The sequence below is a fragment of the Chelonoidis abingdonii genome, chromosome 2, assembly GCF_003597395.2.
Source record: "Chelonoidis abingdonii isolate Lonesome George chromosome 2, CheloAbing_2.0, whole genome shotgun sequence".
Lineage (NCBI taxonomy): Eukaryota > Metazoa > Chordata > Testudines > Testudinidae > Chelonoidis > Chelonoidis abingdonii.
Window position 1 is genome coordinate 50,300,503 of NC_133770.1, and position 27,775 is coordinate 50,328,277.

At 41.9% G+C, this 27,775-nt stretch overlaps 2 protein-coding genes across 3 annotated transcripts; one reads left to right on the plus strand and one right to left on the minus strand.

Moving 5' to 3' along the window:
* Nucleotides 1–7,002: 7,002 nt before the first annotated feature.
* Nucleotides 7,003–13,806, minus strand: TFPI2 (tissue factor pathway inhibitor 2). Its single transcript, XM_032785375.2, has 5 exons — nt 13,527–13,806; nt 13,002–13,184; nt 11,517–11,696; nt 10,116–10,289; nt 7,003–7,652 (listed from the first exon to the last, which is right to left on the minus strand). The coding sequence occupies exons 1-5, from the start codon at nt 13,621–13,623 to the stop codon at nt 7,573–7,575; spliced, it is 714 nt and encodes a 237-aa protein (XP_032641266.1). The 5' UTR covers nt 13,624–13,806; the 3' UTR covers nt 7,003–7,572.
* Nucleotides 13,807–21,113: 7,307 nt separating this feature from the next.
* On the plus strand, nt 21,114–27,717 carry LOC116827637 (guanine nucleotide-binding protein G(I)/G(S)/G(O) subunit gamma-11). 2 transcript variants are annotated; one of them, XM_032785346.2, is made up of 3 exons: nt 21,114–21,221; nt 21,321–21,419; nt 27,253–27,717. In XM_032785346.2, exons 2-3 carry the CDS (start codon nt 21,324–21,326, stop codon nt 27,376–27,378), a joined length of 222 nt encoding a protein of 73 aa, XP_032641237.1. In that variant the 5' UTR covers nt 21,114–21,221; nt 21,321–21,323; the 3' UTR covers nt 27,379–27,717. The 2 variants fall into 2 exon arrangements, with proteins under 2 accessions (XP_032641237.1, XP_032641238.1); XM_032785347.1 differs by lacking the exon at nt 21,114–21,221 and having other exon boundaries at nt 21,228–21,419.
* The last annotated feature ends 58 nt before the right edge of the window (nt 27,718–27,775 follow it).

Consider the following 27,775-nt stretch of genomic DNA (forward strand, 5'->3'; position numbering starts at 1 on the left):
AAGTATTTAATGTATTTTCATTTTGTTTGTTTCCCAGAAGAAAGGATTTGTTAAGAAAAAGCTGATGGACATCAGGACATGCCAGCACATGAAGAATATCAAAACTTAAAGAATTTTTTTTCTCCTACATGCAAATGGAAGTTGCTTCTGCACCCTGGCCTTTGTCCAGCTGTCATTGAAATTAATGGACCGATTTTCATTGACTGTCAATGGGAGCTGGTTGTGGCTACTTGTAATCTAGTGTTATCCTATGCCCGTGAGATAAGGGCAAATAAATACCTATTAATATTGTTCGTATAATAATATTTCCCTTCCACTTTCAGAAAATGTGAAGTAACTTTTTCCTGTTGCCGTTAGAAAGCATTCATTTTATATGTAACATATTAGATTTTCCTTGTGAAGAACAAAATAACACTGGAAGGCATGGAGTCTAGTTTGACAGTGAGAGATATTTTCACACTTCAATCTCAACCTTTTTAACAGTTTGTGTGGCTTTTACAGTGTTCATATACTTTTACCTCCTACTATGAATTTTATACATTAAGCCTTAAAATGTTTAATGATGTATGACAATAATGGGAAATATTTTGCATCTTTACATCCAGTGAATGGTACCTTCTTCCCCAAACATTTCATTGAGTCTAATAGGTACTATTCACCATGAGTAAGTGTGGGTCATAGTTGTTGCATGGCCTTTATTGGGATCCTTTTCCTGAGAATAATTTGTCCCTTATTTTCTTATATGTTCATCTCAGTACAAATTTTGTGCCTGTTTTAAAAAATCTGTTTTACTGAGTTAGAAAAAGAAGTGGCTACTTTATGCTTCTGTTGGTATTCAAAACCCTTAACACAGAACAAGTGGAGCCTAATAAAGTAGCCATCATAGTTAATTTGGAAGGGTGTCACTGCTAGGGTGAGCAGATGTCCCGATTTTATAGGGACAGTCCCAATATTTGGGGCTTTTTTTAATATGGATTCCTATTACCTCCCACCCCCATCCCAATTTTTCACACTTGCTATCTGGTCACCCTAGTCACTGCCATGAATGTTCCCTTAAAATTAGGGTATGACTACACTGGCATTTTACAGCGCTGCAACTTTCGTGCTCAGGGGTGTGAAAAAACACTCCCCTGAGCGCTGCAAGATACAGCGCTGTAAAGCCTCAGTGTAATCAGTGCCGCAGCGCTGGGAGCGCGGCTCCCAGCGCTGCACGCTACACCAGTAGAGGATGTGGTTTACATGCAGCGCTGGGAGAGCTCTCTCCCAGCGCTGGTGCTCCAATCACACTCACACTTCAAAGCGCTGTCGCAGCAGCGCTTTGAAATTTCAAGTATAGCAATACCCTTAGTATCAATTCTTATGGTAAATAGTTTCATTGAAAGGAATCAATGAAAGGAACTCATTTTACTCACATACTTTACTCACACACATTAGAGGCAACGCTTTACACGGCATAAAATTATTTTCAAACTTGTCTGACCTCACTTGTTTTATGACTAGTTCAGACATGTAATTCAGAATGTTGACTTGTGTTGCATTAATTTAGAAATCACCGCTTTCTTTCACAGCAGTTGTCTAGCACTTATACAAGCAAGATTTACATTGTTTGTTTATATATGATTTTTAAACATATCATTGCTATTCACTAGGTGGTATACTGTGATTTAAAAAAACAAGAATTAATTCCGTTATCAGATTAACAGCATTACTTTACAAGACCGTCATGCACTGAAAAATAAAGATTCATTCCATCATATATTAAGATATATCTGTGATAATATCACTAGCAATACTTATGCATAATAAAGTTTTCTGGAAAGATAATGGGCCAAATTTTGCTTTCAGCTATACTAATGTAAATCCGTAACAACTTCACTGACAGGTTCACAATGGAGTTACTTCAGACCTTCATTAGCATAACTAAAAGTAGAATTCAGTTCAGTATAAAGAATTTTGGAACAAAAAGTATCTTTAACACATACATGACACCAGCAGTACACCTGGCTTCAGACTTTGGGACGAAATGCTCTACAAGTGTAAATAAGCACGGCTCCATTGATGCCTTAATGTTTCACTCATTGCACCAGCAGAATATTGGTTCCTCGTGTCTAACAAATTATTTCTCTGTAATCTACAGGAAAATGCTGAGCATTTCTTCCAGATCCTCAGCTGGTGTAAATAACCATAGTCCAACTGAAATCAATAAAAAGGATTTCACACATACTCGCTTTAATTCTCGAAAAAACGCTAATTTAGGACTTCTTCTTGTGTTCCTTATTCAGGTGAAATTATTATTGAAAACAAAATGAAATAAATGGAAGCTTTGCTTGCGAAATCAGTGCAGGATTGAGTCAATTTCTGAAGAAAATGTACACACTTAGTCTTATGCGTGTTCTTCTTTTGACACTTAAAATTCTACATAAGAGCTGAAAAAGATTAAACCATTACACTTAGAACACTTTCCACATTAATACGAGAGCCTACTAGAATTCTCTGAGTGTTACAGCAAAACAGTGGATGGAGGAGAACGAGCTAATATAATATTTTTGAACTTTTACAAAGTTTATAATAAAGACCATTATTAGAAACTAGTAAGGAAAATAAATTGTGGGTTAGAAACTGAGTAAGACATAGAGAACAAAAGCCTTGTTCATACTAGAGCAGTGGTTCTCAGCCACGGGCCTGGGGCCCCCTGGGGGGCTGCAAGCAGGTTTCAGGGGTTCCGCTAAGCAGGGCCACCATTAGAGTCGCTGGGCTGAGGATAGAAAGCCAAAGCCCCACTGCATGGGACTGAAGCCCAGGACCTGAGCCCTGCCACCTGTGGCTGAAGCCAAAGCCTGAGCAACTTAGCTTCGTGGTGCCCCCTGTGGCAAGAGACAACGGGCAATTGCCCTGCTTGCTATCTCCTAACACCAGCCCTGGCTTTTATATGCAGAAAACCAGTTGTTGTGGCACAGGTGGCCCGTGGAGTTTTCATAGCATGTCAGGGGGCCTCAGAAAGAAAAGGGTTGAGTACCCCTGTACTAGAGATTAGCTAATATCAACAACTTGTGGCCAGCAGTTAGGGTAGCTATGCTGGCGCAAGCCCCTGTTTTTAGCTCGGAAAGCAGCAATTTGCATCAGAGATGCTTACCTATGGTTGAAAAGAAGACAAGCTCCACTGATGTAAATCACTGCTTTCCTTCTCTGTCTTACACCTACACCTGTTGCTGGCCACCAATTACTAAAATCAGGCTTCATCTCGGTATGGCCATTGTGCAGAAATAAATGGCTAATTTTCAATATCACAAAAGGTTAACTGTGAACAATCCGGGGATCAGTTCTAGGACCAGTGGATGACACAGAATTATGTAGGTTAGTCTAAATTAACTTCACAATTCAGGACAAAGAGTGAGGGGCCATGATAAACAATTGCAGCGGAGGCCAAAAACAGCAAACAAAAAGTCACCATAGAAAACATTAATATCCTTATGACATTATAGAAATGAATGGTACGGCCTCACCTGGAATATTGTTTTCAGTTCTAGTCACCCTATATCAGAGAAATAAAAAGAGTACAGCAAGGACCAACCAAGATTGTTAGAGGCCCTGTCATAAATAGATAGCTAAGGGTTAATATTTCTTTTACCTGCAAAGGGAACCAAACACCTGACCAGAGGACCAGTCAGGAAACCGGATTTTTAAAAGAAAGGGAGGGAACCTCAGGAGGGGTTTGGCTTGAGTCTGTGTCTGTTTGGTTTCTTTTCGGCTATGGGAGAGACAACTTTTCTTCTATCTCCATCTTCTTCTACCCTTCTACTACCAAGTTGTAAGTACAAAGGTAGCAAAGCAATAGGCTGTTATATGCTTTGTTGTTTTTACATGTGTGTACTGTGCTGGATGGTTTAAATTGGCTATTTTTTGAATCAGACTGGTTATTCCTAATTCTATAAGCAATTGCCCTATATGAGCTTTTTATGCAGAGTTGATTTACTATGTAATTTCTTTTCTTTTATATAAAGTTTTCTTTTAAGACTTGCTTGATGGTTTTTTCTCTAGTTACGGCTACGGGACAACAAGGGGGGTGGAACATCTCTTTGTGTTAGCTTGACTAGGTTTGAATGCATAGCCTCAGGGGGAGGTAGATTGCCCTCTCTGGTTTGTATTCAAGGGGAATAGTACTGCATCGCTCAGGCTTACCCAGGGAAGGGGGGAAGCTGGGGGATGAGACAGAGGAGACCCAGGGGCTCTGGGTCTTGGGGGGTCCCCCAGGGATAGGTTGGGGCGACTTGGGGGCGATCAGGAGTCCTGAATCCTGATTGGTGGCAGCGAGATCAGATCCAAGCTGGTAGTAAGCTTGGAGGTTTCATGATAGCTTCTCAGTTTATGAATGCAGGATTCAAAAATGGTTTAGGCACTTAATAAGAAAAACATTCAGTTAGATTAAAATAAAGGATAGAAACCCTGGTCCTGCCTCATGGCATAAGCCAACCAGTAAGGACCAGATTTTTAAACATGTAGTAAGGTATCTAGTGGGATTTTCAAAAGCACCTAGGCATCTAACTTCCATTGAGACCAAAGTGCCCAAGTCTAAGTTATGACAACCGCCTCATAGCTACCCTATGGACAGCAACTTTGCTGGGAAACTCCACAGTGTAGTGTTGTACAGCTCTCTCCTGACCCTTCTTCTTTCCTCCAGTCACACCCGCTACACCAAGGCTTGTCAGGAGATCTTCAGAAGACAGACTTGTGGCTCAGTGCCTGAGCATGGGGAATCCTCCCACAGTGGGACACACAGATTCTTGGGGCCCTTTCTGCCACTTGTAGCCTCTACCCTGTGTGGAGGGGCCAGAGTGGGAGATAAGGATTTCATCCTGAGTGTCTAAGTTACATGATACAGTGGTTATTCTTATTAATGAATATTGTGGCTCTATAAGATACACTCAAATGTAGTAGGAAAGGAGCCTGAAACATAAGCCCTTGTATCAGAGGCCTGGTATGAGGCAGAACCTGCTCACAGAATTTGGCAAAAAAAACAGGGCTAATATTGCAAAAATACACATTTTTAAGAAGTACTAAGCACAGAGTACTTACACAAACACATTCTGATATTAAATGGTACCAAAACATTCCGATATTAAGGATGGTACAAAAACATTTCCCTAGAATAACATGCACACTAACCCCTCCTAAAAGGGAAGGTCAGGATGACAGTATGTAATAAAAATGTTTTAATTAAACCAGAATGTACAAGATGATGGGTAATAACTAGTCACATCAGAGGCAGTATGAACTTGTTTGTATCAGGGTATTAAGTTGTATCTCAGAGCGAGTATCTTTGTCCAGCTGAGGGGGAAATGGAAAGTCCCACCATTCACTGAGCTGTGTCCATTGTCACTGCCATACATGTCTTAGTATCCTCCTAGAGTCTGCCATATGCTATTACCATGCTTTGTCAACAATAAACCTGGCTTGGTGCCTTTGTACCTTAATGAATCTTGTGTCATTGAGCAGTTTGCTCAAGGTCTGCTGTGCCGGCTGTCTGCACAGAGCTGGGGCAGCACACACACGGCTCATCATCTAACCACAGTAATCACCTTGCAAAATTCCCACGGGCCTGATTGGCAGCCAAACTAACTCATAACTGTATTTGAAAAGTTGGTTTAGTCAGACAGTTTAGGTTAAAAAAAAAAACAACACACCTTTGCCCATGCATAAGAAAGTTAGCAAACAGTCATCTAAGGTTCAGAATTAAAGAAAATCATGTTCAGCACTGATAGAGTAACAAATAAAATATGTTTTGGGTCAAAACCAAGCAAATTAGGGGTTTAATCCCCAGAGAGATAGAGATTCAGGTGTGTTGTGTTTATTTAAACGTTCAGAAAAAACCTCACTTGTTTGAAATCAGCAGTGTTCCTATTCTTAGTTTAGAACACCTGTTATGCATTTTAACTCAGTCAGGTCAAGAATACCCAGAGCAGAAGTGATATTTATACGAGAGCATGGAGACTACAAAATACATATTTAGAGTATTGCCACGATAAAGTGCCACAAAGGATTGGAACTGCCCTGCTGCTTTTTCAGCACCAAGATTCTGAACAGAGATGTCTTAGACATCATTGGCTATACCCAAGCAGGTTGTTTTCTGAAAAGATCCATACGCAGGGCAACAGACAAGAAACCTAAGAAACAGATATTGAATATATCCAACCACCATTTCAAAGCAACCCCTTATGGCCAGCTGCGATACACAAACTACAGGGAATGAGTGACTGATGTAATCTGCAGATCTTGTTCACATAGACGATTTAACAGATTAAACCCTAGAGTCATGTTTGACATATTTAGTTTGGCTACACACATATTTACCCACATTTATAGATATATACAGGGATACTAAATAGCATTAAGACAAAAACAGCTTTCTTTGTTTTTTCAAAAAACACATTTTATTAACGAGTTTCCAATAAAAATCAATTATAAAACTGAAAAAAAAAATCATAATTTGTACATGGATCTTGTAAAACAATACACAAAAGAATGCATAATAGCATGTCTGTCAGCACCCTAACCTGAGTATTACAGTAGTGACACAAAACAGGGACAATGGGAGAGGTTACTAAAGCTCCCATTTTTCTATGCTCTAATAGTCTCCCTTGTAAATATGAAGGGCCAGATCATCTGGAATAACCTGGTTTAGCTCCATTGAAGTCAACAGAAATATTCCAGTTTAGGATCTGACCCTGAGTTTTGTGGCAATATCAGGTATTGGGGTGGGAAGTGGAATGCAGTTACTACATCTTCATTTCAAATACTTATGTAGTTTCTTAATTGCCTTCTGTTAAAAGAAGGAGTTGTCCTAGAGACCCCATGCCCAATTTCCTTTTGCAGGGTGAGCCAGGTTTGAGCTTACATTATTTTCCATATTACCAAAGCTAGGAAAGACTTGGGGGGGGGGGGGGGAAAACACCACACACACCCCTCAAGGCTTCCTTTCACTGAAGTTGAATTTATTTATTTTTTTAAATTGAACCAGGCTCTAATCTCCTTTGCCACATTAATATAATTACCACTATTCTGATTCTTCTACCTAAACATGACTCCCTTTAAGGGATAGACTGTTTATATAATGACAAAAGGATATGCAAGAGAAGTATTATAGATATTTGTATAGTCTTTAGTAAACAAATGTTAAAAAAAAATTAAGGGTAGGGCTCTAGCTTGGTGTACACCTTAGTTAAACCAACAGATGAAGGGTACTTCAAGCTTCACAGGATTGTGACATTTACATCGTTTTCCAAAAAAAGTAGCAATATTTCTCAGTAAAAACATGGAAATTCAAATAGTTGGTTTTTAAGCAAAAATAGCGTTGCAGAAACCAAACAAATCAATTCACATTACTAATAATAGCTGCTTCTAATGTAAAAACAGGTCAAAGAGACTAGTTCTCAGACAGAACTAGTTTAAGGAATAAAATTGTATACACACATACACACACAAAAAGTAAAAGTATATTATAGGAAGCTCTCTAAGTCAAAGTAGTGCATTTAACATTGATGGGCTCTTCAGATTTAAAACATTAGGTTAGATTGATTAGATTTTTTCCTGTAGTTTTCTCATAGTCTTGGGAAGTTTATTTCTTGACTTGCTGAAACTTGGTTTCTTACTCCCAGCTAAGAAAATAAAAGAAGTGGAGTTAGGAAAAATAATTTGACAGAGTGTCATCATTCTTCACTTGTTTTTTCCATCATGTTTATTAGAACACTCACATTGATCACAACAGCTGTAACAGAGGTTGCAAATTATTTTCATTATATCTCTCTGTTTACGCATGTTCTGACCTTTCCAAAAAACATTCACTTTTGAGGCTGAAATTTTCCTTGACTGTTCTTAAGAATCAGAATAGGAAAAAACAAAACAAAAAAACCCTAACAAAATCTCTCCAGCCATTTTTAAGTTATGGCAGAAAAAAAAAAAAAAAAAAAAAAGTTACATTTTCCCCATTACAATATTTTTCTAACCACATTTCTTTTGAAAAGCAATAAAGCAAACACAGCCAAAGTTTAAAAGTTAACTGTTGCTTTTGCCAAGTTACAAAAAAAAATGGTTTTGATTTCATACAAACTTCAAACATTTGAAAACTACATATTGACCGCATATAGTCATGTTATTTGTTAATTCAGAGCACAATAAAGGCCAGACCGAAATCCCATTAGGGGGGTTTCCATTGACTTCAGTGGGCTTTGGACCATGACTTTTCAGTGCATATGTGAAAAGGGCTTGGGAAATGTGCACTTTTCAAAAGTGATCGAGAGACTTTGCCAAGTGATTCTTTTTAATTTGCATCCAAATGCCCAAAGGCCAGTCCTCAGCTCCTTTCCCAAATCCTCAGTTTTTAGGAGGGTTTTTAATCATTGAAATTAATCAGATGCTTTTAAAAACACACACCACAAACCACACACACTGCTTGAAGTGCCCCAAGGTCATTGATCTGTTTGAAGAGCAGATATATATTTATTCAAAGGAAAGAAAACAGTCACCACAACTTTGGACACAACAACAAGATGGCAGAAGAGTTGCCTGGGGGAGCAGAATGCGCTTAAGCTGCCTAAAAGTTGCCCATAATAGCACTCTCCCAGTGCTGAATCCTCTGATTCCCCTCCAGCTTGCCAGTGTCTACTGAGTCTTAAAGTACAGTTTGCTGAAGAGGCTGGTTTTCTTCTCTTGGGCTCTGCCAACTAGTGCCTGTGTGTTATAGAACTCATGTTTCTTTACTCCACACACACACACTTTTTAAAAAAGAACCCTATAGAATTAATGCAACATTGCAGGCGCCGATGAGCTCTCAAAGTGTAAAGTTAAAGCTGAATGTTCAACCTTATCCCTATCTTTTTGTGCATCTGCATCATGATGCTGTCTTACTTTGTGGTCATGCTATTTTGCATAATAAAAATACAGTTTAGATAAAAACTTATCAGATAACCATATCATGTGATTAAAGACCATATCATGATGCACAGAGAGGCAGAGGCAATATTGCATGCTCAGCCTTGGGGTCCATTCCTACACATACTACCATGAAAAATGTTTACCACAATAAGTAGTCCTACTGACTTCGTCTTTACTTCACTATTCTTGGGGTGAAATCCTAGCCCCATTGCAGTCAGTGGCAAAGCTACCATTGATCAGAATGACGCCTGAATTTCACTCCATGATGCTTATAAGATCAGACCATCACCTCCCACATTTCCTGATACTGAGTCCTTGATTGCACAACTTACATGTTGCATAAACAGTCCTGTTGGTATTAAGTATTCTAAACAGTTAAAAAAAAAAAGTCCCCTTAGAGTTTACTTTTGTTTTCAGCAAATAAATAGTGACCCATGTAAACCCTAGATCCATCTTTAGATCTTCCCATTGATATCAATGGTAGAATATAGCCTGTCAATAGCTGAATTGATTGGTGAAAGTAGTTCCGGCTGGTGAACACTTTAGGGTCAGCACATAGTATAATGCTACTATAGTATGGTGCTTTATTTTCAGCTCTGAAAAATTTACATGTAAAATAATGAAGCAAAATGGGAAGTATTAAAAACCAGGGATAAGACATATGTACACAATTTTCTAGTTAAAATGTCTGGGGTGTGTGTAGGGGGGGGGGGGGGGGGGGGGGGAAGTGTCCATTAGTGCTCTTACAAGTTTCAATCAGGGTGAATATTGGTCCTTTTGTGACCTTTGCAGGAAGCTGGGAGTGTGTGACAGGAGATGGATCACTTGATGGTTACCTGTTCTGTTCATTCCCTCTGGGGCACCTGGCATTGGCCACTGTCAGTAGACAGGATACTAGGCTAGATGGACCTTTGGTCTGACCCAGTATGGCCGTTCTTATTTAATCATTTAGGGGTCACCTCCTATTTACTATACTCAAGTTATTAGTCTCATTGACTTCTAGGGACTATTCTCATAAGGAAAGCAGGATCTTGCCCCCTGCATCAGTTTTACCAGCTGCACACTGCTGATAATACTGACCCCAAACTGTTGGGGGTGTAATGTTTGTAAAATGTGCTGAGGATTAATTAGCATTTGTACAAAGCTCTTCATATGTATGTTTTAAACCATAAAAATAAAAATCTTACCTTTCTTGCAGATATTATAACAATTTTTTTTGTTAACAAAGTTATTGGCATTTCCACCGCAACCTGTATAGCTGAACTCTTCACATGATTGACTCTTTGAGTCGTAGTAATAGCGGGTCACAGAAGATGAACACAATCCTTCATCTTTTGGGCTATAGCATAATGAGGGGCCAGCTTAAGAAAGAAAGAGATTACTGCAATGGTCAGTAGGTCTGACTTCTTGTATGTCAAACAAAATTTGGAGCAATACTGCACTAACGGAAATGATTGTTATTACCACTGACTCAGTAGGACAGGCTCCTTACGTTCCAATTAGTAAACCATATACTCACCTCAGATACCATATAAAGAGCTCTCACACAATCACACTGCATGTGAGATTCAGCAGTTCATTGCAGACAGTGCTGTGTAGCTGATAAACATGAATAATTTGGAGCCACATGCTGATTTCTTACACATTTACATAATAATGACTTCAATAGGACTACCTCTGTGAGTAAGGAAGGCATAGTTTTGCCCATAATCCATTCAGTGATTTGATAAGTACACCTAAATAACTTGTATAAAAAAAAATTGTATTTAAAAGAACTGGGTTAGTTTTTTTTCTTATCAGAATTGTGTCTTTGTTACTGTTGGTATTTGCCCATTCTTTAAATGTGCAAGAGAAACTAAACTTTTCACCCGTGAAAAGTTGGCTCATGGCAAAATTGACAAAACTAATGAAGGTGTCATGATGCATGTTATGATGGCTGCTTAGTCATCTAATGATAGTTTTATGCATCTGGTATACATTTGAGGTTCTGCTATAAAGTAACTATCTTTCACTTTGAACATGAGGCAACAAAGAGTCACAACTCCCAATAAAAGTTCTTTGCCTTCTGAGATCAAATGAGTGCTGAAAACAAATAACCTGGCCGTGTCTCTCAGGTCTTTAATTTTAAGAAGGTAGGCACTCTGTCCCTGAACTTCAGGCATCATCCACCTAATGCCCAGCAACCACTGTGTTATTTTGAACTGCGGCAACATAGGCACACAACCAAATTTTGCCCTCAATTATACTCCTGCAATCCCTCAGAAGTCAAGGGGTTGTATGGGTGTAATTGTTGGGTAGGATTCAGGTTGAAATATAATATTTTTAGATTGATTGTTTTGTCCTTTACATAACAGGCAGTGGAGGTTGATGATCCCTGAAAGTGTGTAGTCAAAACTGGCATGCACAAGACACACTCAGAAACACATTATAGCAATGAGTAAATATCAGACTTTAAACAGTAGAGGCAAAGCCTACTTTAGGATGTTTTCATAGGTAAAAAGAAAAAAAATATTGATAAACGGCATCGTTTTTACTGATAGCACATTAAAAAACAAGCTATTTTAGTAGAATGTTGGAGTAATCATTACTTTTCTCAGACAAACAGGAGTCCACACAAGAATCTTCATCTTGAAAGTTGTTATCATTTCCATAGCATCCACCATAGATAAATTTTTCACACTTCATTGAACTCAGGTTGAAGAAATATCTTTTTAGGTAACCTCTACATGGTCCTGGATCAGCCTCCAGCCTGCATATTTTGGGCACTTCTATAATAAAGAGCATTTAAACATCAAAGCACAGTTAAGTTGAACTTTATTATACCTTTTCTGACATGTTTTCCACTGACAAAGATACATCTCAACTTATTTAACTTCTACTGATATGCTTGAGATAGACAATTGATTGTTAAAATACAACATTAGACTGCGCATCTTAAAAGCATTAGGGATAGACTACGATGAGCTCCAAAAAGAAGCCAGGAAAATACATCAATCCATCTTAGTCCTTTCCTCAATGGAGTGATTTTATTGGTTTAGCCAACAAAGCACTAAGAAGCCTCCATTCAGTGGGAGTTTTATCCCAGCTAGGGTTGTAGGAACAACCCTAGTAGTACCAATGCTGGTACAGGCAAAATGATAAATCCAAGGAAAAAAGAGTTGGCTAAATCCACTGATTAAGGAAACCTTCACCTGCTCCCAGAAGTTTGTTGGTGTGAAGATTTGTGAAGGCATCACATCTGAGAGCTACTAGCTAAGGTATCATCTTGGCCCAAGTGAGACATATAGATAGACAGATATAGCTGGCATATCTATAACTTTTATAGTAGCTGGAAGGAAATGCTTTTTAAAAATAGAATTTGGGGTCTATGCCTTCAATTGATGAATCAGCAAATGTTGACAGAATACAACCTTCCCCAGACGTTCAAGATAATTTTAGACTGGGTAATGAGTACCCAGAGGCCTGGTTGCAGCGCATATTAAAACTTTTAGCAGGGCCTGCTCCAGCCATTTTGCCGCACCAAGCACAGCAGCATGCCATGGGGGACACTCTGCCGCTCGCCGGTCCCGTGGCTCCGGTGGACTTCCCGCAGGCGTGCCTGCGGAGGGTCCGCTGGTCCTGCGGCTCCGGTGAACCAGCGGACCCTCCACAGGCACGCCTGCGGGAGGTCCATCGGAGCCACCTGCCACCCTCCTGGCAACTGGTAGAGCGCCCCCCACGGCATGCCACCCCAAGCACACACTTGGCGCTCTGTGGCCTGGAGCCAGCCCTGAGTTTTAGTAGGGCAACCCTGCAAAAAAAGCCATAGAAATATTAGTAAAAAACAACAAGATGGAGCCTTCTGACCTTGCCGAGCGTACAGGCTCCTACTCCTACCTTTACAGAAAGCAGGCACATCAGAAGGACTAAGGAACTATCCTGATGTGCTGAGGGATAAAGGAAGTGCTCAGTAGTCTGTTTCGCTTAATGCAAACCTGGGCAGCGAACTACTAACCAAAGTGTCCCAGGATGCCCAAGCCAATTCTGGGGTGAGGACCTCTGTGTCTGAATAAAGGGTGAGAGAAAGGACTTACTCCGGATCATCCAGCAGCTCTTCTCACAGCTTTCCAAGCTTCGGAAGTTGTTGGCATTGCCCTCACAGCCCCCGTAAGAGAACTCCTGGCACGTCTGAGTGTACCTGTCGTAGTACCACCTCGGGATGAGAGCCCGGCAGGGGCCTTCCTCTGGGGGCAGCAGGCAGATCTCTTGGTTTGGGGCTGTAAAGAGAGACAAGCGCTTTCGGGGTCAGTCACCAGGCCGGGACCCAACGGGCCAGGGCAGTTTCCACGTGGCAGCGAGAGGAGAGGGAAGACGCTGGAAGAAGTTTACAAGGCAGGAGGAAGCGCAGGGTGAGCTTAGCCCCCAGCATGGGGAGCTTGCCGGCGGGAGCCAGCCCACTGGAGAGACAGAGCTTGGAGCAAGCGAAAGAAGCGTCACCGGAGAAAACCGGGATGGAGGGAGCCACGGTCGCTTGCACCAGGACTAAAGGCACCCAGGAAAGCCGCGCTGAGCCGAACCCCACCCCCGCAGCTTGCCAGGGCCCGGAGCTCCGCTGTTACCTGCTGGCGCCTGGGGAGCGCCCAGAACCTGCCCCAGCAGCAGCAGCAGCAGCGAGCCCAGCGCTGGGCAGCTCCGGAGGCGGGCAGACGAGATCATTGCCTTTGCCTGCAGTGGAGCCAAGTCCGGGACGGAGACGCGGAACCAAGGCCGAGGCGCTCCTGCTGCAGGGCAACCGATCTGGAGAGCGAACCGGCGCTTGTCCTCCGCTGCTCCATCTCCCCGACCCTTATATCCGCCGCGATCACCTCCTCCCGCGGGGCCGCAGAGCGCGGGTGTGGCGCGCAGCCTGATTCACGCCTCTTTACAAGAGCCCATTCGCACCGCTTGCGAGCGCGTCATGCCGGCTCCGCAGCCAGCTTCCATTGGGTCACGGGCAGTTCCCTGCAGACTAACTTCGGGGAAGGCCCGTTTGCTCACCCCGGGGGGACCCTGCAGAACATCTAGGAGGGAAAGTGGGGGCGGGGAGGATCTAACGGAAAAGCAGTAAAAATTGCTCGAGTGAGGCAAGAGTAGCACATCGGGGAGTCATGAGAGTGAGGAATGCTTTAAACATCCTCAGCAATGACGTAAGGCTGTCACCTATGTGTATCAATCATAAATCAGGCTATGCAATAATCAAACCCACTGCTGGGGAGAAGGAAGGTTTCTGACTTGTCCTGTCCTGCGGATCACGGTCATATCAAAGGAGACTGATGCCTCCTTTCTTACTTTTCCTTTTCAGCTACTGGGTGCGTCTTCAAGTGTTAGTCATTGTTTTATTTGACAGGTTTCAGAGTGGTAGCCCTGTTAATCTGTATCAGCAAAAACAAAAAGGAGTTGTTGACAGACATGGAAACTTCAGTGGATTTTCGAAAAGGCATTCAGCAAAGTTCCACTTCAAAGATTAATGTCTGAGGCATCATGGAATGAGTAATAAAATAGGGTGCCGGATAGAAAGTTAACTGAAAAGCGGGAGTGGAAGGGTAATAAACTTCTCAAGCTTGGAAGCTCTGTAAAGAGTAGCCTGGGCTCAGTCTGAGGCCCACTCTTATTTTAAAATATGCACTACACAAAGGAGGTCACTGAAAATGCCCTACTTATGTCTGGGTAAAAAAAGAACCAGGAGTCCTTGTGGCACCTTAGGCCACGTCTACACTATGGGATAATATCGAATTAGCTAAAATCGGTTTTATAAAACTGATATTATAAATTCGATTTTATGCAGCCACACTAGGCACAGTAATTCGGCGTTGTGCGTCCATAGTCCCAGGCTAACGTCGATTTCTGTCCACACTAACTGTAATCCGATATGTTAATATCGAATTTAGCGCTACTCCTCTCGTCGGGGTGGTGTACAGAAATCGATTTAAAGAGCCCTTTATATCGATATAAAGGGCGTTGTAGTGTGGACGGGTACAGCGTTAAATCGATTTAACGCTCTTTAAATCAATTTAAATGCGTAGTGTAGACCAGGCATTAGAGACTAAGAAATTTATTTGGGCATAAGCTTTCATGGGCTAGAACCCACTTCATTAGATGCATGGAGTGGAAACGGGCGGCTCTAGCTTTTTTGCTACCTGAAGCATGGCAGGCAGGCTGTCTTTGACGGCACGCCTGTGGAAGGTTCCCGGTCCCGTGGATTCAGCAGCTGGCCTGCAGGAGGTCCACCAGTCCGGCGGCTTCAACGTACTCGCCACCAAATTGCCGGCGAACCTCCTGCAAGCAAGCCGCCGAAGGCACGCACTTGGAGCACTGGTGCCTGTAGCTGCCGCTGAGTGGAAAATACAGTAGCAGATATATATACATAATACATGAAAAGATGGGAGTTACTTTATCAAGGGTGGAGGGGCAGTCTAATGAGATAATTCAATTAAGTAGAATACCAAAGGACGAAAAATCAGTTTTGTAGTAGTAATGAGGGTGCCCATTTCAAACAGTTGATAAGAAGGTGTAACAGTAGGGGGAAATTAATTTTTGCAATGACCATCCACTCCCTGTCTTTATTCAGGCCTAATTTGATGGTGTCCAGTTTGCAAATTAATTCCAGTTCTGCAGTTTCACGTTGGAGTCTGGTTTTGAAGGTTTTTTTGTTGAACAATTGCCACTTTTAAGTGTGTTATTGAGTGAAATTGAAGTGTTCTACTGGTTTTTGAATGTTATAATTCCTGATGTCAGATTTGTGTCCATTTATTCTTTTGCATAGAGACTGTCCAGTTCGGCCAATGTACTTGGCAGAGAGACATCACTGGCACATGATGCCATATATCACACTGGTAGATGTGCAGGTGAATGAGCCCCTAATGGTGTGGCTGATGTGGTTAGGTCCTATGATGGTGTCCTTTGAATAGATATGCAGACAGAGTTGGCACCGGGGTTTGTTACAGGGATTGGTTCTTGGGTTTGTGTTTTTGTTGTGTAGTTGCTGGTGAGTATTTGTTTCAGGTTTGGTGGCTGTCTGTAAGCGAGGACTGGCCTGTCTCCCAAGGTCTGTGAGAGTGAGAGATCATCCTTCAGGATAGGTTGTAGATTCTTGATGATGTGCTGGAGAGGTTTTAGTTGGGGGCTGTAAGTGACGGCTAGTGGCGTTATGTTACTTTGTTTTTTGGGCCTGTCTTGTAGTAGGTGATTTCTGGGTACCCTTCTGGCTCTGTCAATCTGTTTCTTCACTTCACCAGGTGGGTACTGCAGTTTTAAGAATGCTTGATAGAAATTCTGTAGGTGTTTGTCTCTGTCTGAGGCATTGGAGCAAATGTGATTGTATCTTAGAGCTTGGCTATAGACAATGGATCGTGTGATGTGGTCTGGATGGAAGAAAAAAAAAGAATAAAATCTTAGGTAAAAATAACTCTATCCCCTGATCTTCCTCTGTTGTCCTCCCTCCCCTTCACTCCCTCTTATTGTCATCCTGACTATGCTGTATCTACCTGAGATGGCTAGATCCTTGGAGCAAGAAAGACTTGTCATTTTTATTTATTTGCAAAATGTCATGTACACCTACAGTCTGTATAAATAAAATATATACAAATAATTAAAAAGAGGTACTGTTGATGTATTCTAATAATCTACTTTTCTGCCGTGGAGGATATGCTAACTAAAGCTAATACAGGAAATTTTCCAGAAAGGGGAAAAAAGCAAAGAAGAGAAGAAAACTCACACAGTGTTGTTCATATTGACCCACAAACCACCTTGTCAGTAGAGCTCTCTTTCTCCCTGTACTTCTTTCCTGTATTTCTATCATCCATCTGCATTCTCTATTTACAATATATCCTTTAGATTTTATATCTATCTATGCTAACACACATATTTATAATCAGATTGCTAAGGGATAAATGAATGGCTTAGTGACACAGACCAAACTACCTAAATACAATCTGAGCTGTTATCACAAAGACACAGCTGTCATGTTGAGTAATCCTGTTATTGAGACAGTTAATAACAGATGTCCTGGGTTTTAGTTAGGGTTATTAGTAGCATCAGATGTAAAGAAACTTGTCTTCCTGAAGTGCAAACATGCCTTTTCCATTCCTTGCAAAGTCAAAATGTCATATTTCTAATATTAACAAAGTCTCAACTGACTTAAATGTGACTAGACTGATGTTCTTTAGAATGCATCATATTTGGTTAGAAATGAAAAAAATTCTAATACTTTAAACAAACAGCAGAATGAATGCACTCACTTCCACCATCACACACACACATAAACCATTGTTTAATTTAATCCTGTCTATCATTTTTGCAGTGCAGTGCAAAATTTAATCAACTGCGCTTTCAGTTCAACTAGACAATAGATTTCAAATATAGACTTGTTCTTAATAAGAAAGAAAAGACTAATAAAATCACCATTGCACAGTTGCGGACATTGAAATCTTGTTTTTTCATGTTATTCCTCTGAGTATTAGGAAGTGTTATTTACTCCTCATAACACAAGAACTAGGGGTCACCAAATGAAATTAATAGGCAGTAGGTTTAAAACAAAGAAAAGGAAGTATTTCTTCAAACAACACACAGCCAATCTGTGGAACTCTTTGCCAGATGATGTTGTGAAGGCCAAGACTATAACAGGGTTCAAAAAAGAACTAGATAAATCCATGGAGGATGAGTCCATCAATGGCTATTAGCCAGGATGGACAGGGATGGTGTCCCTAGCCTCTGTTTGTCAGAAACAGAATGGATTACTTGGATTACCTCTTCTGTTCATTCCATCTGGGGCATCTGGCATTGGCCACTGTCAGAAGACAGGACACTGGGCTAGATGGACCTTTGGTCTGAACAGTATGGCCGTTCTTATGACCACAATAGAACTAGTCATAAGCATAAAGTGAGTAAGATTTGCCTCCATTATTGGAGTAATTTTGGGCGATAGAGTGGCAAGAACCATAGCTTTCCTGAATAGGAGTCACATTTGACATACCCATAAAGAGAAGATGCTACAAAATTGTTCACTAAGTCCTCTACCAATGTGATCCTAATGCACACTTGCTTTTTACCTGTGACTCTAAAGGGTAGATACTAGGGTAGGTGAGCAGAAACTTTGCAAGGTACGAAGTGTGGCAGTGGTGATACAAGGAAATAGAAGCACTGAGATACAGGCAGCAGGAGTGGTGCTAGGAAGTGGGCATTGCATAGTAGTGAAAACCAGGAGCTGGAATCTGATTCTAAAAGTAACAGATTGGTAGGTGGTAAAAATAAGGGAAAGAACAGTGAGAAAGGGAATGTATTTTAGCAGCTACATTCTGGGGAGACTGTTGGTGGACAAGGTAAAAATCAGGTAGGCCAGAGAGGGGAAGGTTGCAGCAGTTGAAGCAGGAGAAGACGGAAGCCTTCAAAAAACATTTCAGCAGCAGGACTCAAGAGGAAAAGGTGGATCTTGGGGATTTTTTTATAAGAGCTGAAAGGAATTATATAGCTGGTAGGGGTTGGGAGAAGGCAAGAGGAAACAAACATGACATCACAGTACTGAGCTCTCCTTGTTCCATGTAGTCAGATGTGTAACTCTAAGGATATAGTAATGCAGCCTTATTCAGTGGAATGAGACATGGCTGTCTGACTGTATTAATTATTATATTACAGTGGTAGCCAGTGGTCCCTCAGGATCTAGGATCCATTGTGTTAAACGCTGAACAAACACATTGAGACAGTTTATACCCTAGAGAGTGTAGACTCTGAAGAGATGATGCAGCAAGTGAGGGTAAAAAATGGTGAAAGTTAGGAGTGAGGGAAGACAATTTCCCATCTGCAACTGTCCTCACACAGGAGTGGGTTGGTAGAGTAGCATTTCCTAGTGGTCAAGGCTTAGGCTCATGCTCTGCAGGGAGCTGTTGGTAGGGGAGCTCCAGCCCTCCCACTCCACCAGGCTCTGACCCAGGGCAATTTGAGGACTGTCAGTGGTCTGACAGCCAGGGAGACTTAAGGGTGTCCTTCCTAGGCCACTCGCTATCACTTTCTATGATTGTTCCTGGGTAGGGTAAACAGACAGCAAGTGTGAAAAATTGGGATGGGCATGGGGGGTAATAGGACCCTATATAAGAAAAAGACCCCAAAATTGGGGCTGTCCCTATAAAATTGGGACATCCGGTCACCCTATTCCTGGGTTACCATCTGGTTTTAGGCAGCATGAGGGTTGTCCACTCACTACACAGCATCTTCTGGCAGCTGCATATAGCATGTTAGTTCTCTTCCTGGGTGGCAACTACCTCCTCCTGCAACATGGGCCACTCTCCTGGGGCAGACCAGATCCCCTGCTGGGGTAGTCCAAACAAAGTAATGGGGGATTAACAAAACTCAGATTCCACCTAAGGGGGAAAGAGAAATGCTTCCTTCTCAGGCTTTCTCTGTAACAGCTCCTCAGTTCCCTCAGGGAAAGACCCTTTGGCAGTTGTCACAGGGAGAGATTCTTCCTTTCTTTCAGCTATCTTCAGCTGACCCTGAAGGTCACAGGTCTGCTGTCTTCTCTGGTCTGCCCCCTAAGGAGCTGTTCCCCTACTTTTTAACTCCTGCTTCAGTTGAAGCATTTCCTGCAGGTGTGGGGGCAGGGGCCTGGCTGAGCCCAGAGACGTTCCTTAACACCCTGTTGCCCAGTGTGGGGTTTGTGTACCTCATTACACCTTCCTATACTGAATCCAGCACCTGTGGCAACTAGACAGGGCCACGTTGTAGTCTGTGTTACTTATCTGTTTATCGACACATGCCACACTCATATCTCCAGACATGATCCTGATTGGCACAGGGCTGGGCTGGGTTGTCTGAGCTACATTCAAAACTGGAATTCGGATTGGTTTAAGTATGGCAACCCCATGCCTTCAATCAGCAGCTTGTCCCATTGCTGTGCCCAACCTCTTCCACACCTGGCAAAGGAGCTGCCTGCATATTAGACAAGGAAGCTGTGGGATGCTTCTGACCGATGCTTGTTGTGGCTTGCTACAGTGATAAAGTGGTGTTTTTAATGAGACTAGGTGAGTGAGGTAATATCTTTAACTGGAGGAACTTCTGTTGGTGAGAGAGACAAGCTTTGCAGTAGAGCTCTGCTCTAGAGCTTGTCTCTCTCACCAGAAGAAGCTGGTCCAATAACATACATTACTAAAAAATCCACCTCCTCACTCTAATATCTTGGGACCAACAGGGCTACAATCACATTCCAAACGATATATTTTTAATAGGCAGGTATTGAGTCGAGTCCTCTCATCTTTTGTTTGAGCCATTATGCTGCTTATGCAAAATGCTTTACTTGGAAGGGGGAGAAGGGCAGTACAAGGGAGAAAACAGAGAAAGAGGGCAGGAGAGCAGGAGAGGGAGGGCTGGACTGCAAAACATTGCACTCCCTAACTGGAGTCACACCACGCAGCTCTCCCCGCGGAGTTTGCCACCCAACCTTTACCATTCGCATCCCCAGCAGAGAAAATAAAGTCAGAAGAATCAGGAGTTCCAAATGTTTACAGAGTGTTTTAATTTAACAAAAGGAAGAAACTATTTCAAGGGGAATTTCGTGGTCCTTTCCAGACTCTGCTCTGTGAACCAGATCACTCTTGCTGCAACACTGTTATATGAGTCTATATGCCTGTCTTAACTGCCCCGCTTTCCTCCACCAGCCTTGTCATTTGGTACCACCATGAATCTGGCACAGAAAAAAGGGCCGGACATTTCCTTAGCAAATGTGCTTCCTCTCAAACGATGTGTGTTCTAAATATGTCTGGCTTCTTCCATGTGGAGAAAGTTTTCAGCACACACATCCTCTTCCCCAGAGCAGTCAGCCCTGCTCACTTCCGCGCCTTGTTCTGCATTACGCCGGTGACACTGCGCCTAACTCTATGTTAATCCCAGATTAAATACACTGGGATTTAAATAGATTAATCAATTATACCGGACCCCCCTCACCTCCTCCTTTACTGGCCGGCCAAGTTTGCGTAAAACAGTTGATATCTATTTATACAGAAAAGGAGAGAACTGAAGGTTTGAATGGAGAGAAGAGGAGGAAAAAGTAAATCGTTGTGCGTTATTTTACACATGTGTGCAGTGCCTAGTGTAAACGTCTTCTCGGTCAGGGTGGAGGTCAAACTGCTGGGTTTCATCCGTTTAGGAAGCTTATGCTGCTTATTTAAAACCCAGGAGTCGCTGGTGTGAGTAGCTAGCTGGGGAACTCTGGGGAAGGTGCATGAGGGAGTTTATTGGAGAGGAAGTTGTCACTTCAGAGAATCGGGTCAATTTCGCCCGGGACAACAGTAAGTCATGTCCTCTGGGGGTGGGTGGAGGAGCTCTTTCGCGAACCGCTGGGTCCCAGCATCTCCGAGAGGGTAACTCGCTCCCCTTTTTACAACTAGAAAATGCCGGCGATCAATATAGAGGATCTGAGCGAAAAGGATAAACTGAAAATGGAAGTAGAGCAGCTCCGGAAAGAAGTGAAGTTGGAAAGACAACCGGTGAGTTCCCGCAGGCTGTCCCCTCCCCAGCCCCCTGAGAGCCTGAGGCTGAAATAGCCCCATCGTCCCGGGAAGGCAGATTGGAGCTGAGGTCAGGCTGGGGCGTGAACAAGATCTTTAGCTCTGGAATCTCCGGGGCTGGAGGGGGGGGGGGGGCACTTTGGAAGTTACTCTGCTTCTTTTCAGCCTTAGGTTAACAACAATGCCTAAAATAACCTCTCAAGAGTGAGCACCGCAGTGTCTCTAGCAGCGCGGAGAAGGGTTTTCACGCCCCACTGAAGCGCTGACCCTCCTTATGGGAGTGAAATGAGACATGCAGATAGATGCCTGCGCGGTGAAATGAGCTGGTTATTTTCGCCTCCTACCAATGGCTCACGGATGGGAGAAAAGGCGCAGAAGCGCGATCTCAGACTGGGAAAGGGATTTCAGACCTCTATGAGCTCTCCCATGTCCCTTCTTGCAAAAGGTCGAGGTGGGAATTGAAGAGATGAAACAGACATTGGGGCCGTGATATCTTTGTGTGTTTTTAAAATATACGTAACAACTCAGTAACTTTTAATGAATTTTAGATTTCTTTCTCGCTCCCCACGTAGTTTAGTTTCTGGTGACTGTACCTGCTACCCTCCGTCATAGAAATCGGAGCTAAAAACTTCCAGACTTATGGAGGTTAAATGTGAGTGATACAGCCCGAGAAATGTCCCTATAATTGTAGAAAAAAAAAGGAAAACACATTAACAAGTTAATCATAGGGTGTTAGCGCTAAATTCGGTATTCTTTGCTGCTAAAACCCAAGAGCTTAGCGAGACTGGGTGTGGTGCAGTTGGCACGCAGCTGAACTGCTCTCTAAAGAGGAAATAAAGACAAGGGACCATTCAGACTTTTAATCTGTGGGATAAAATAGCCACTGCGTGCTGAACATTGGAATATATGATCTCAACCATGGGATTCCCCCCGCCCCCAATTTGACCGGAAATAGACATTTTGGGGATGTTCTAGAACACAAAATGGTTTTGCTGGCTTCTAGAAACCAACTCCTATCATTCAAAACAGCCTTGTTAGTTAAAAACAAAACTGTATAAGCCAGTGGTTCTCAAACTCTACTCTTCAGAGTTCTTTCTGGTGCTTTGCAGGGCTACCAGGCCAGATACAGAACGGCCTCAGAGCCTGGTAGGAATTCCCCAAAGTCTCTCCCTATTGTGAAGTGGTCCACAGAAGGACAACAAAGAACAGTTGTTGTAGAATTGTGGTCCATAAGGACCGATTCAAAAGTCAAAGGAGTTTTGTTGTTGTTGTTTCTAGTGATTCACCTTGTGAAGTAGTATGCAGTCAATAAGGTGGGATCTATTTTACCGTGCACATTTTCTGTAGATGAACATTTTTGATCCATAGATTTTGCATCTGCTACTGTTCCCACTGGAGACATTGACAAAACTCCTGTTTACTTCAGTGGGAGCAGGATGGGGCCCTGAATTTAATCCCTGATCCTGTATCTACTTAAGCAACTGTATAACTTTACTCACATGAAGTCAGTGGGACTATCCATCTGAATAGTTACAGATGCTTAGCCTGAAGGTTCAGGAACTTTGCTCAGGAACAAAATATTGAGGTCAGAGGTGTATTTTAGCTCATGAAATAGATGTCAGTGATTTTTATTAGATTGATTACAGTTATTTATATTACAAGAGGACCAAGATTCTCCAATAGGATCCAGAGCCCCTTGCAATGTGTATAAATGCATAAGAACATCTGATTCTTGCCTCAGAAACATTGAAGTGACTAAAAAACACTCCATAGGATGCACATAATCTAATGTGTTTAAAAAGAAAGGACATTATTGTAAATAAGCTGAGAATCTGAGAAATTTAGGAGAAGGCATTGTCGAGAATCTCCATAATGCCAGCAGAAAGAGTGTCCCACACCTTTATGGATCTACCCTGTTAGGTTGCATTGTAATACTTTCTAGTGCTTTATTTCCTGTCAGTTATGTTTCCCATTATCCATATGTATAAATCACCATTTGACATGAGATTTTTGTGCACATACAGAGCCACATCCCCTATTCCTCTCATGGACAAAAGCAAATATGCCTATCAAAGTCCCTCTGACTTCAACTGAATGCAAAAAATCTCTCTTCATCATTTTGACATGATGTCGTGAGGAAATTTCCTTTAAAATAATCTTCACTGGTGAATAAAAATGTACAGATTCAAACTTAAAAGAAATTTTTCTCATAAGCAAAAATGATCCACCTCCTCAAGATCCAGACAAAATAAGCACCCAATCCTGCATGCGCTTTCACACATGCCTTACCACCATGACTAGTCCCAACTGAAATCAATGGATCCTCTCATGGTAGTAAAGCTAAGTATGTGCATAAGAGTTTGCAGGATGGGATCCAAGTTATTAACCATAGACCCTGTGTTCCTCACTACTGTGACTTGGTCATAGGTTATGAGTAATTAGATCTTATTTGATACACTTAATGGTCAATGGCAAATTTTGGGTTCTTTCTTATGGCCTAAGATTTAACTTTTCATAATCTATTAGCAGGGGTGCTGGAACAATTTGTACAGTGGGCGTGCTGAGAGCCATTGAACGAAACTGTAAACCCTGTATATGATGGAAACCACTTTAAGCCAGAGGTGTGACACCCCCAGCATCCCTACTTCTAGCACCTATATCCATTAGAATCTCTCTATAGTAAGTAGGCCTAGATGTATTGATTCTGTTGTCATGACTATTCTACTTCTATTATATATAAGTTCTTATACCACATTCATCACCATAGTAGCTGAACATCTTTCTGTAGTGACTATGCACCTACCATTTGTTACTTGTTTCCTCATCTTCTTTCCTTTGGGCAGAGAAGCAAGTGCTATGGAGTTTCTTATTTTGGTAGGTTTTATTTTGTTTGTTTGAGCAAAACACAGTAAATGAGGCAGAGGAAGTGCCCAAATTCACTAAAAATGGAAAGAATAGCCAGTGTGTCAAGTTTTCCCCTTCCCAGAAACAATAGAAGCCCCTTCCTGGAGACTCCTCCTAACTGTGCCGCTGCAGGACTCTCTTGGAAATGGGAGGGGAATGCCAGGAAGAAGCAACTCTATTCAGAATGCAGTCCTCAAACATTCCATATATCTAAGGTATCAGGGACAAGTTGTTGCTTCTGTAGGTGAAGCCATGTTGCTCCAGGGAAGATGCAATCAGGCAGAATGAGGGATGCATAAACAAAGAGGATCTCAAGAATCTGTGGGATTTGCCCACAGGGTCTGGAGACCGAACCCCTGGCCTTTTCTGCAGGGTTTCAAATCGCTCTTCCTTGGGAGAGCACAGACCATAAACATTTCTCTAGGACAGGGGTTCTCAACCTTTTTCTTTCCGAGGCCTTCTCTTTCCCGCCTCCCCCGCTATACAAATTCTATGGCCCATTTGTGCCACAGTAACTGGTTTTCTGTTGCATATAAAAGTCAGGGCCCGCATTAGGGCATAGCAAGCAGGGCAGATGATTAGGATTAATGATTAGGGGTATGGAACGGCTTCCGTATGAGGAGAGATTAATAAGACTGCCGCTTTTCAGCTTGGAAAAGAGATTACTAAGGGGGGACATGACTGAGGTCTGTAAAATCATGACTGGCGTGGAGAAGGTAAATAAGGAAGTGTTATTTACTCCTTCTCCTAACACAAGAACTAGGGGGTCACCAAATAAAATTAATGGGCAGCAGGTTTAAAACAAACAAAAGGAATTATTTCTTCACACAACACACAGTCAACCTATGGAACTCTTTGCCAGAGGATGTTTTGAAGACCAAGACTATAACAGGGTTCAAAAAAAGAATTAGATACATTCATGGAGAATAGGTCCACCAATGGCTATTAGCCAGGATGGACAGGGATGGTGTCCCTAGCCTCTGTTTGTCAGAAACTGAGAATGGACAACAGGGATGGATTACTTGATGATTCCTGTTCTGTTCATTCCCTCTGGGGCACGTAGCATTGGCCACTGTTGAAAGACAGGATACTGGGCTAGATAGACCTTTGATCTGACCCAGTAGGGCCATTCTTATGCCACAAGGGCCCTGCAAAGCTTCATCGCTCAGGTTTCAACTTCAGCCCCAGGTGACGAAGCCTGGGACTCAGGGCCCTGGGCTTCAGCCCAGTGCGGTGGGCTTTTGGCTTTCTGCCCTGGTCCCCAGCAAGTCTAACGCTGGCCCTACTTTGCAGACCCCCTGAAGCCTGTTTGCGGCCCCTGCAGGGGGCCCTGGTTGAGAACCACTGCTCTAGTTTTCCCCCTTCTGTTGCTCTCTAAACTGGAAGGGAGACTATAGTCCCATGTTAGTAGATGTTACTCTGCTATGAATTTGTCACAAAATATCACACAGAATATTACAGTAGATGCTTATGAGTAGGAACATACAGTGCTCCTTTGTTATGTTGCTCCTAGGCAGCTTTTGCTGTTATGGGGAGTGTTGACAGTTCAGTGGGGAAAGCATTCCCAGGGGAAATGTTGCTCGTAACGGGAGGTTGCTCTTACAAAGTGTTGCTGCAAACAAGCATCTACTGGAAGACCACTGTATGCTTGAAAAGACAATGACAATGTGTTTTTCATAATTTTTAGGATGTTATACTAACTGCTGTTTATAATAACCCTTTGTAACTGATCAGTGAAATGTGCTTCCTTGTTGAATTTTTTTCTTCCATTCAATATGCTTGTTATTGTAGTACTACACCTTGACTGTTGGCTTTTGTTATAATAGAAAGAAGGCTACTGACGCATTTGTTTGGAAAAATGTGTAATGTTACATTGACTTTGGGTTCAAATTCTACTGATTCTGCAGCAGATGCATATGAATACCATTGAAATCAATGTGAGTTTTGTGTGATCCTAATTTAATTACATTACACCTCTACCCCTACATAATGCGACCCGACATAACATGAATTCGGATATAACGCGGTAAAGCAGCGCTCCTAGGGGCAGGGCTGTGCACTCTGGCGAATCAAAGCAAGTTCAATATAACACAGTTTCACCTATAACGTGCTAAGATTTTTTGGATCCCGAGGACAGCATTATATTGGGGTAGAGGTGTATTAGGTTTTATTTTTTTATTTTTAAATCAGTGGAGGATTTTTATGTGCAGTAACTGCAGGACTAGGCTGTGTATCATCCCTATTATGATATATGTTTTCACACAGAAGCTTATGTGGATATGTGATGCAACATTAAACATCCTGGGCACACTTTTGAGATGTTGCTTGCAGATTTTTAAAAAAATATCTTAGCCAACAGTTTCAAAGGTGACTATTGATTTTCAAGTGCAACTTGGATACTTTTAAAAGCCTGATTTTCAGAAGAATGCTCAGTATTTTCTGAAAAGGAGGCTCCTAAAAGGTGCTCAAGTTGGACACCAAAGTATTGATGCATCCAGAATTACTAGTCACTTTGAAATACGACCTTTACTTCCTTTGCCAGTAAATATGAAACACATGCTTGGGAGGGGAACAAACAGCTCACCAAATAAACCATTTATTGACTGATTCAGAAAAAACAAAATACAGTTTTGGGAATAAAAAGAAAAGAAACTTGACGTTTAACATACCTTCAGTTTTAATAATGTTAGAAATTATTATAATACAAGTATTTGTTTTTGTTTTAAATTTAGGGCCTGATTTGGAGGTGCCCAGTGGTCAAATGTGGAACACTGGCAGCATCAGGTCCTTTTACATATAATATAAATATAAGAAAAAGAATGTTATGAAGTGAACGTTGTCTTTTTATTCTAATAGGAAATGTGTTTGCTATATATAAAGCAGAACTTTATTTCTTCTTTTATTTAAGGTGTCGAAATGTTCTGAAGATATAAAGAACTACATTGAAGAAAGATCTGGAGAGGATCCTTTGGTCAAGGGTATTCCTGAAGACAGGAATCCCTTTAAAGAGAAAGGAGGATGTGTCATTGCATGAAAGAAAAATCTCCTGCAATTGGAACACACATTATTGTACCTTTAGTGGATAACTAGTTTGTCCTCAGTTCCATGGGTCCTTGTTGAACGAGTACTGTCAATGGATTAAAAACAAACAACAACCTTGAATGAGAATCTTGTTTATCTCTTTATCATTGTATATGATCTAATTATATCGCACTACTTGATAATACTTTGTCTTCTAAATATTGTTCCCCAGAGGGGACAAATACTTGCTTAACGTACTAGTGGGCATTTGCGTGTAGTGTCTGTTTAGCATGTTGTTTCTGGAGTCTTGCATTTACTAGCTCGTTTTAATAAAAACTCTTGCTTGTACCAACGCTTCAGTGTTCCTTTAGAAAAGATATGCAAAGAATGTGGCCAAACGTTTGCATTTT